Source organism: Sinohyriopsis cumingii, unplaced genomic scaffold (genome assembly GCF_028554795.1).
Source record: "Sinohyriopsis cumingii isolate HCF-2022 unplaced genomic scaffold, ASM2855479v2 utg003634l, whole genome shotgun sequence".
NCBI lineage: Eukaryota > Metazoa > Mollusca > Bivalvia > Unionida > Unionidae > Sinohyriopsis > Sinohyriopsis cumingii.
In genome coordinates this window covers 68,336-79,424 of record NW_028316553.1, presented here as the reverse complement: position 1 = coordinate 79,424, position 11,089 = coordinate 68,336, and the positions used below count along the sequence as shown (strand labels likewise).

Here is an 11,089-nt window from a genome sequence, read left to right as displayed (position 1 = left end):
TGTGCAACATTCTGACATCGCTCTTGACTGTCGTGATATACAGTTAATGACACTATATAAAATTGGTAACAAAACTTGTATGGGCTAAAGAGAAAGTCATAGATAAGACAGCAGTGTGTGTGTGTGTGTGTGTGTGTGAGTGCACGTTTTGTGCTCCAAGAGGCGACATGCTGTTTTCTTATGTTAATAGCCAGCATCCGTTTAACTAATTGTGCTACACTCGAGTTTCCATACTTATATTCACCAAACCCACTCAAACAGGATACGAAATTGCAACCCATAAGATTTGATTATATGTGATAAGATGTTGATCATTGCAGGTCATCGGGTTGTAGCAGACAAGAGTCTATACAAAAGTTTGTTTTTAAAGGCATAATACATGGAAAAACAAAACCTTATGACTTAAAAGGAGGGTAGTATTTTGAATAAATCTGAGTTATTGAAAATCAGCATTTTTTTGCGCTCATCGAAAATGCTAAAATTAGGATATAAAACAGTACAACAAATTTCGATTATACTAGAAGGGAATGACACAGTCCAATAAAATAAGTATTCCAAATACATACTAAACCCGTCCAATATTTTCATCTTCAGTTAGAACATCTAAAGTTCACAGCAGAAATATATATTATTTAAATTTGAGGAAAAAGAAACAACAAATATGGTATTCGGTTATTTATTGGTTGTTGACACCGGAACATCAATAGTTCTTGCCATAGATGAACCTTACAAATAGATTCCTATATCGTACATACCCTATGAAATACCCACTGATATCGTGGGGAATGTAATCTGTGTAGTTAAGCTTTTCATTATCGTATGTAGTAAGTGTTGCAAAATATATTATTCAATCCATAATTAAAAAAAAATTAAAAACATTTTGAAACGTATTATAAGTTTGTTTGGAAATTAGTAAAATTTTTAAAGCAATAAAATGTATTACTGTTTTCGTAACGTCAGATTACATGTAGTTTTTTGCAATAAAATCATTGCAAATAAAGCAATGATTTTATTGGTATTTTTTTCCATGTGACATGCATTTATGTAAAAATATGTTGCTGAGGGTCACAAAATGACAAGCAAATATACGCTAGTTATTTTCTCATAGGGATTCAAGAATCACTCTGACTTCACTAATGTTGTCGTAGAACTTGTCTGCTGCTGGCTTGAATGTGTCAACAGCTTGCTTATATTCGCTCAGTGCTGCATCTAGCTGATCCCTCTCAATCGCTCCAGTGATGGCTCCAATGATCATATCAATACCAAGAAATATGACGGTTACGACGACTGTTGCAATGGCGCATGCGCCCAATGTTCCAACTGAAGCAGCCAATGACGTCAAGACCAGCCCCGTTCTGATGGCCCCCATGAGAAATAGAGCACAAGCTGAATATCCAACGCTCATGGAACCTGTCGTCACCTTTTTAACTACGTCAAGTTTGTCTAAGAAACTAAGGTCGATTGAATGTAATTTCTCGAAAAGTTCAGGACTCATACGACATTTTACTTCTAACCGATGCTGTTCCAGATATTCTTCAATTTCGTGAAGCCGTTGTTTGATGACGTCGCAATTGGTTTTGATTGTTTTGTCTTTGTCAATGGATACTTTTGAGAAATTCCTTCCAGGAAGATGTCGTTCTACAGCCTCAATGAGGAGGTTAGTTGCGTCACAACATCGTTGCAAAAGACTGAAGAGCTCACCAGCAAGTCGATGAATCTCTTCCCTCTTTTTCTCATTTTCCGGGTAAAATATTTCTGACCAGTTTATTCCCATCGTAGTAGATCTGATATAAAGAAATGTCTATTAGTATTTTTATCACAAGTAGGAAACGTTACTCAGGTCACTTTAATATCATTTCCCAATCAAAAATCTTGGAGCAAGGGAAATTAACTTTGTCAAGACAAAGGCATGTCAACACAACACCAATCAGAGGATGCCGATTACAAATTAAATGAAAGAATATAAAGACAAACTGGATAAATGCAAATGGCAAAGGCTCTTCAGTAAGATATATCACATTTCATTAGGTGGTAGCAAATATCTGTATTTCAATAATATAATGATGTAGATAAATATATATATATATATATACTTGCTTGGTCGCTGTGAAGAGAGAACAAAAGTAACATGTGTTCAAAAGACTCTTTAAAAGAACAACTTATGCACGTTTTTAAACTAGTATAGAAAACTATAGATCACTATCTGCCTTTGGTCAATATTCTGTTGCTTTTTCTGTAATGATAACGCTGATTTGGTTGCTTTCTCCTGTTAATTATGTAATGATTCTGCCAAACTGGCTACTGTCTGTTGGCAACTGTGGAAGCGTACTGTTTAACTAGTCACTAGGTAATGTTGCCTTTTTAAGAATGTTACTACTAGAGTTGTACAATATTACGTCCGTTACCAGGACAAATATTATCCGGCTAATATACCAATATGGGGACTGCTCCATTGGCTTAAGTGGTTAGACCGTCCGCCTCAGATGCGAAAGGTCGCGGGTTTGAACCCGGTCGAGTCATAACAAAGACTTGTACAAATGGCAACTGCTTCACTTGGCACTAGAATTGACAGCTTAGTGTTAGGAATGGCCGGCCTGGTGTCCGAATAATGTGACTGGGTGGAACATGATGCTTCATGTCTGCGGCATGATACCCAAGTGCTAGACTTTGTAAATTGACACCTTAATACAAATGTTAGAGTGGGTAGACAGTAGTTATTAAACAGGGGTACAGACAAATTCGCGAAGTGCAAGATAACTGGCTCTTTTACTCAAGACCAGGAAACAACCTTTCAAGTAAGCGACATTTACACACTATTAGAGAAGGGATCAGTCTACAACTACTCTGCTTCAATATGTGTGTAAGCATCCACCTTCAAAGTGGTAATGTGACTCGATAAAAGTCTGCCATGAAAATGTTTAGCATTTATATCTAATTTTACTTCATTAAAGAAGCAACTATGCTACAATATGATATAACGTTTTACTGTTCTTCAGGATGATATATATATATATATATATATATATATATATATATATATATATGTATGATGCATAGGTAAATTGTGATAACAAGCTAACACACTGCACACATTGTTGCAATATGATAGGAACATTGTTAAACAATGTTAAAATTCCAAATCTCACCCACACCCCACCCCTCCCCATATATATATATATATATATATATATATATATATATATATATATATATATATATATATATATATACATACATATGGAATACTGCAATGTCCCCACCATGTATGCTTCACACACTGCAAATTGATCTATAAATTAAACCAAGACGAAAACAAAATCACCGAAAACAGCATTCCTATTTGATAGAATTCATATCTAGTACCACACATAGGTAACATATGAGTCGAACACAGTAATTTATAAGCAGTGACAATATTGGTAAGAATATGTGGAATAATTAGTACTTTTTAAATGAAAATTGAAACTGTGTACACTCGGTATTTGAGACTACATACTGATGCAAACCATAATTTGTCATTCACAAAAATGATATCAGTTTTAGCGTAGATTAATATAACACGCATATACACACACATACACACACAAACACACACACACACACCCACCTACGCACACACACACACACATGTATATATATATATATATATATATATATATATATATATATATATATATATATATATATATATCATCCTGAAGAACAGTAAAACATTATATCATATTGTAGCATAGTTGCTTCTTTAATGAAGTAAAATTAGATATAAAAGCTAAACATTTTCATTGCAGACTTTGATCGAGTCACATTACCACTTTGAAGGTGGATGCTTGCACACATATTGAAGCAGAGTAGTTGTAGACTGATCCCTTCTCAAATAGTGTGTAAATGTCACTTACTTGAAAGGTTGTTTCCTGGTCTTGAGTAAAAGAGCCAGTTATCTTGCACTTCGCGAATTTGTCTGTACCCCTGTTTAATAACTACTGTCTACCCACGCTAACATTTGTATTAAGGTGTCCATTTACAAAGTACTGGGACCTACCTACTTTGGCCCACCTCCAGTAGATAATAGGAAAAGTAAACGTGTCCTTTCTGCGAATGTCATCTGTAATGGTTACCAATGTCTACAGTTATCTTTCACGCACTAGTGCTTTCCATTTTTTCATGGTAGCGTGCATATATATATATATATATATATATACACACACACACAGATACTAATAGATAGTTATATAGATCATACAATCATCGGGCGGTGGCTTTTTTAGGCACATATTAATGTATCTAAGTAAAATTGCCCATCAAACTGTGAAGGAAACATATATGGATGCATAGACAAATTCACATATTGATTTAAATAATTGATATGTATGTACGTATGAATGTATGTATGTATGTATGTATGTATGTATGCAAAAATATATCCATCCGTAAAACAACATGTGTGTATGTTCATTTTATGTATTAATTCTCTCTCTCCCATCTCTCTCTCTCTCTCTCTCTCTCTCGCTCTCTCACTCTCACTCTCTTTGAATTGAAACGGTAGAAGGCTGCCATTGCGTATTCTGTTCTACTGAGTTTGTGTTTAATATTGTTAGATGACACAACACGCATATGTCAAACGCGGTATTAGAGCTTAAATTTTAACGTTAGTTCGATCATTTAGGTTTTTGCAGCTGAAAATCGACACTTGAACTCGAGACTGCGGACAAATCTTGCTAGATGCCTTAGTTATAGTCATTATGCACTTTCTATAGTAGACAGCAGATCAATAGGATTCAGCATGATACAAGAAGTAGTCCGAAGTAACTAAAGCTAATTTTTTGCATTCATTAAACTCGGTATAATGCATTTAGACAGAGCAGATTATACCCGCTTTTGAATGTGCAAAATATGAATGATGGCACATATAAGTGGTACAAAAAAAAAAAAAACGTTGTATGCCCGTTTCTTGTCTAATATTCCTTTGAAAATGACCAAGTGAGTTAGCAGTCGTTAAAGTGGTGAACAAAGAAAGTGAGGCGAAACTATACATTCCATACCCCAAGTTACACCGACTAATCATCCATAAAATAAAGGAAATAAAGTTTTTTTTAAAAAAAAATGAAAAAACAATTTCTAAGATAAAGCAATCTTATTTGAATAACCTGGATAAACAGTGAGGAGAAATGGGATGTTCCCGTTCGATACAATCCAAATCCAGTGCAAATTGCGATAAAGTAGGACACACGGTACTAATGGTATGGAAAAATGGGAATCAGCCTGGAAATGGGTGAACCTAAAATAGAGTATATATGGATTAGGCTGACTAGGATTGGTTAATAATGTAAGTTATGTTGCAGGAAAAAGAATCTTTTGAGAGCGTATCCTACCTGTAAGTGAAAAATAGAGACATTGTCTTATTGATGGAATTGCAGTCCTTTAACGGTCTTGCGTTTGGAACACTCATTTTTAAAATTAGCACCTGACTCTTTGGTGCGGAATTGAAAGCAAATCTTTCAAACACATGCAGGTCCAGAAAATGCTGCGGCACATATACTTTCCTCTGCACAGAAGCTGACATGCAGGTTTCATCTATACCGATAAATATAGGTTTGATCATCAGCACTCCAAAATTTTAAGTTATTGAATTTTTAATATCATGGTGTTTGCATATGTTTACTATGGGAACTGAATTAGTACCGTGAGTCCTGTAGAGCGGAATCAAACTTACAATAATAGCGGACGTAAGAGACCCAGATTATGCAGTTTAGTGCTTATTGGTCAGGTATGTCGTATAACTATTATTTTAGACGTATGTCATACAGAATGCTAGGCCAGGATTAATCGCGTTTCTGCATTCTCTCTCTCTCTCTCACACACACACACACACACACACACACACACACACACACACTAATATACCATATGTAAGCTTTGTATCAGTTATTCAAAAAATAAATAAACGCAATCCCTAAACCCCATCCCGCAAAACAAAACTTTGCATTACTGGTTAATGAAGGCAATTCAAAACGAAAAATGGAATGTGACAAAAATCCAATCAGTGCTTTATTGAATGATCAAACAAAGTAGGTATTTTACATAAATCGTGAGATGGACCTGTAGTGGCAGAATGACTATCTATTTGAATGTTAACTTAAAGAATAACAAGTTAAACATGGAGAGGCGTGTTTTATACCTGGATCTCTAAAACATTTTTCAAAGGAGGTCAAATACACAGCTACAAAGTGATATATAAATTTTGTCGGTCGTAACAGTTTCCTAAGACTAGAGCACCGACACTGTTTATGTACATTTAAAGCCTTCGCCGATTTTAAAATGTGAAGTCACAAGGTACTTATAAGCTATTGATTGAGACGGACGAGACGTATGCTGTCATGCTACTCCTAATGCATGTATTAAAAGAAACGTCGTTTTTAAGCGCTTTTATTACGATAAGAACAAAATCTCCCAGCATTCATATATTATTGTTATTATTATTATTATTATTATTAGTAGTAGTAGTAGTAGTAGCATTGTGTTTATGAAGGTAATAAAGTTCCATGTCAATGAAAAATTAGAGCTCTAAAATTAAAAATCCCGCTTGCTTCGAAGATGCAGCCTTTTATGCGTTTTATGTTTGTAATTAATTTGTGTCTTAGGCACCATAAACAAAAGTCAGTTAAAATTAATCAACTATAAATAAATATAAGACTCAATCTGGGCTATCATGAAGTCTGTATCTACAAGTCTGTACAGTAGCTTCTTGTGTAAAGTACACGCTGAATAGGAACTTAAGGTACATAACCTGTGGGAGGACAGTATAGACAATAATATCCGGATGTGTCATTTTATGTACGTGATTCTGTACATGGAGCGATCTGTCATAACGCGTTATTTCACTTGTGGAATTTTGGGAAGGGCTATGAGTATTTATATATTATCAGTGAAGTCTGAGTGAATTACACACGACTAGAAACCTAAATTAGTGAGTGGGACGACAATATCTGCAACGGTTTATCGTATCTAATTGCATGAAAGGCTATAAAAGTCTGAACGTGAATCTGAGCATTGTCAGTTCAGCCGGAAACGCCCTAGAAGGTACACTGTTCGAGTTTTTAACTCGGACCTGAGGCTTGTTTTGATCCAAGTTGCAGGTAAGTACATAATTCTGTCCTAAATTAATGCAACTGATTTCGTGATGTTGCATCGTGTTGTATACAATTGTAAAATATACAGTTAACCAAGATTGCTCCTAAACTGACATACTTACGGACGTAAATATACAGCCAAGCGAACTTACAACGAACTTTATTAAAAAAAAACGTTCATCATAAAATGAATTCATCATAATCTATGAATTGTTCCTCGGTTACGGTTAATCTTGACACAACATAAAACAACTTGACTTCTGAAGTGATAAGGCACGAATGACATTTACTTCTCAAAACATTAGTAATTAGCCTAACTACAATGCAAAACAAATTCCCGGATGGAGGTCAAGAGTTCACCCTTGTGTGAAAACCCAAATGTTTGTAACAAAAGCTGTTTACTGCAACTGTCACGAATTACACTGTCACGAATTAGGTCAGCATTAGATACAATGTCTCAATAAACATGTTGACGTGAAAAATAAAAAGAAAGTCAGAAATGAACAATATCAAATCCGGTAAATAAAGTTACATTACATTAGCGTGCAATAGAATAATAAAAAAATTTAAAACTTACAACCAAAGAGTTAAATTAAATTAAATAAAAATTGGTTTATTATGTAGACAAACATAAATGAAGCCCTAAGTAAATATATTAAGATAAACATTTAGTTTACAAAAGATAATCCATTTGGTGAATTGTATAATTTCCAGTCTGTTACATATGTAAAAAGAATATATATGTAATTGCGTACGATGTCACATCGTCTTTACTAAAGAAAATGTGATGTCAACTAACAACCAGAAGATCGGATTGATTCGTAAATAGATAACTAGGCAGTTATTTAAGGAGACGTACGCAGAGGAATATATAGATGGATGCAAATGTAGATATAATTGGATATATATATATATATATATATATATATATATATATATATATATATATATATATATATATATATATATAATCCATGTTTAGATATTTAATAAATTCAGAAATTTCGATTTTTAATATTATTTGTATTATCCCCTTTAACACTGGAAATAAAAAAAGAAAAGAAAACGATGCTTAAGCAGGCAATAATTCTCAAAGTACATTCAATTAAACATTCGCTGTTAGACAGTGCAGGATATAACTAACTGTGTGATTATTAGGCATTCAACAATGTTCAGGTGTATATGTACCTTTCTGTCCTCTATGTAATTGTCTAATTTATTTCTGCTTCAGATTCCACAAAATGTCTTGGGCTGATATTTTCTACCCTGGGAATTCGGAGATGAAAACGAGGTTGGCACAATTATGCGGTCAGTTGAATACTCTTTTGGACAGTTGCTTTACAGCTGTAAACCATCTAATTGACTGTGTTGAAGAATATCTTCCAGGACAGAAGTTCGAGAAGATAACCATGCAAGTGTCGGCAAGCCTACGGGACAACTGTAACCTAATAATAGGGCGAGTAAACGAAATAAAGAATTACTTAGAAAAGAAGGAATATGAGGTGGAAAAACTTATGGGTACGGAGCTGTTCAATCAACTTATGAATCTTGACACAAAATTCCAGGAAAAAATTGATATTGCTAAGAAGGCTCTGATTGGAATCGAAGGGATATCGTTGACTGCCGGAGGCGTAGCTTTGGTAGGAGCGATCGCGGCCGGAAAGATGTTAACCAAAGTTGTTGCAAGATTGGGAGTTATCGCTACCTCTACCCTGGCTACCATTGGGCTCGCCGTTTTTGGTTTAGCGATTGACATGATTGTATCGGCAATTCTTGGGGCAGTTGAAAAGGCTGAGCTCGAGAAGGCTGTAGAAGAATATGCGAATGCCGTAGAAGAATTCAAACCTGCCGCTGATGAATTTTATGATAACATCAGTATGGTAAGGGCCATGATTAAGTTGCATATCAAAGGGTAGAGACAAATTTACCTGCTTATACTTTTTCTGGCTGAATGCTATTCAAGCCATGGAAAGAATAAATCGTTATTTTTTTCTCTTCTTCAAAATTAATTGATGATGTAAATGACCATTATATAATCAATAACAATATGCATTGCCTGTACTATATCTACAGTCTAGTAATCTTTGTTACACAGGACAATAGAACACGACAATAGAAGAATAGATGTTCGAATAAGAGATTGTTTCAAATGGTATGATATATATAGTTATCATTCTCTATTAATAAATAATAAAAAATCTTTCAATTCTATCTATATTTTGCTATATTTTCACAATCTCTGTTCTCAGTGACCGCAACTCTCATAATATTTTGATAGATTAGTTTCAGAGAAAAGAGACGGATGTATTTTACAATATGCTCTACACAATATTGCACAGGGATTCACATACACACATTTACATAATTGAAAGATATCATAAAAATACGGGATAAAATCTTCCTAATATTAAAGCATTGACAGTGGTAGGTACCGAATAAGGCTCTCGAGGATCTTAAACTATGAAGTCACAAGGTACATAGGAGCTACTAACTTTGTGTGCAGTATTGATTAAGACAGGCGTTGCGAAAGGTGTCTGTACTATATTTATCAGAACGGATAGTTATTAACTATTTAGACAAATGTAATACAGCAGGAGCATATATAATTTTGTGTTTTCATGTTTTAATTAGGCAGAAGTGGGCATTTTGTATTTTTATGTAATTAATGTTATTGATGAGTGAAATAAAGTCATCAGTTGCAATTATTGTGTTGCTCTCATTTTACACATATTTAGCCGTTTAGGCAACCTTGAATCAGGATTACTTGTTCGAGTTTTGTTCACTGAGCAATGATAATGGTGTACCAAAACTCAAACAGGTTACGGCATTGTCCAGAATTAGTTCGAATAATTTAGAACAATTCTAGGATAATATTATAGTCCATGTAATGAGCAAATTTTGTGTTCAATGAATAGTACAAACATGTTTTTATTATAATAATATCTCTTAAGAAAATAAATCACGACTGCAGACTTACAACAGATACTCAAGAAATATGATAGATTTAAAATTGGAATGAATATGATTACCTAGTTCTTGAATTATATACACCGTATATTGCGAATGTATTTCGCAAAAGACCCCATATGACATAATACACAACTCATTTTGTCTCGATTTCACCTATTATTGTGGCCTAGCCCAACCAATGTGAACTGACAGAATTATTCCAGAAACGTAAAAACCCCATCAGCCACTGAGAAATTAAGCCAAAGACGCCATGTATGTCTTATTATTAAGAGTAGCATTAATAAGTGTCAACACTTATGCAAACATCATTTTATAGGCAAAATGAAAGAAATATATTCTGTATACGTTACAGCCATGAATATAAATTATAAAATTAGATAACATTTCGTACCTAGCGCTACAAAGAAACACACACACACACACACACACACACACACACACATATATATATATATATATATATATATATATATATATATATATATATATATATATATATATAATCAGCGTATTGCCCTAATTTAAATTTATATTGTTATAGAAAATGCCTGTAATATTTGTGTTCTGTTTTTAGTTCTATGAAATTCATATTATAAATACGTAGGGTCCTAAAGTGTCTCCCTGGCGACAACCTTTCTCCTAATTGGAACATGGGGATAAATGTACATTATTAATGACACACATGTTTGGTCTATTGCAGAATACTCTAAACCACCGAATAATATATTTTTCAAAGTTAAAAGATTTCAGGGCATTCTCCAGAATGTCCCATTTAACCGTGTCGAAAGCATTCTCGAAGTCTATCAGACTGAAGCAGTTTGTTTGCTAACCATTCTCAGAAAATCATATTAGTGACCTTGCATGCAATGACTGTTTCCACAGCAGCTTCACTCCGGCAGCACCCACGCGGAATGTAGTATATCTTGGATAATGTGCTGCTTTTTGTGTACATTGTTTGCATTGGCAAGCATTTTAATTTGGAAGAACGGACT

At 34.2% G+C, this 11,089-nt stretch overlaps 2 protein-coding genes across 7 annotated transcripts in view; one reads left to right on the top strand and one right to left on the bottom strand.

The window, feature by feature from the left end:
• Positions 1-660: 660 nt before the first annotated feature.
• LOC149769507 (single-pass membrane and coiled-coil domain-containing protein 3-like) overlaps positions 661-11,089 on the bottom strand; it is a 67,471-nt gene continuing 57,042 nt past the window's right edge. The window contains exons 1-2 of one of the 6 annotated variants that reach the window (XM_089949872.1): positions 8,316-8,455; positions 661-1,784 (exon numbers count right to left, since the gene is read on the bottom strand). In XM_089949872.1, coding sequence (XP_089805998.1) covers positions 1,103-1,774 — 672 coding nt within the window. In that variant the 5' untranslated portion in view covers positions 1,775-1,784; positions 8,316-8,455 and the 3' untranslated portion in view covers positions 661-1,102. Of the gene's footprint in view, positions 1,785-2,405; positions 2,812-3,896; positions 3,976-4,039; positions 4,112-8,315; positions 8,456-11,089 lie in introns of those variants that run through there. The other 5 variants (XM_089949874.1, XM_089949875.1, XM_089949873.1 and 2 more) reach the window with 5 other exon arrangements.
• On the top strand, positions 8,369-9,829 carry LOC149769509 (single-pass membrane and coiled-coil domain-containing protein 3-like). The gene has a single exon (XM_089949876.1). It carries the CDS (start codon positions 8,369-8,371, stop codon positions 9,041-9,043), a length of 675 nt encoding a protein of 224 aa, XP_089806002.1. The 3' UTR covers positions 9,044-9,829.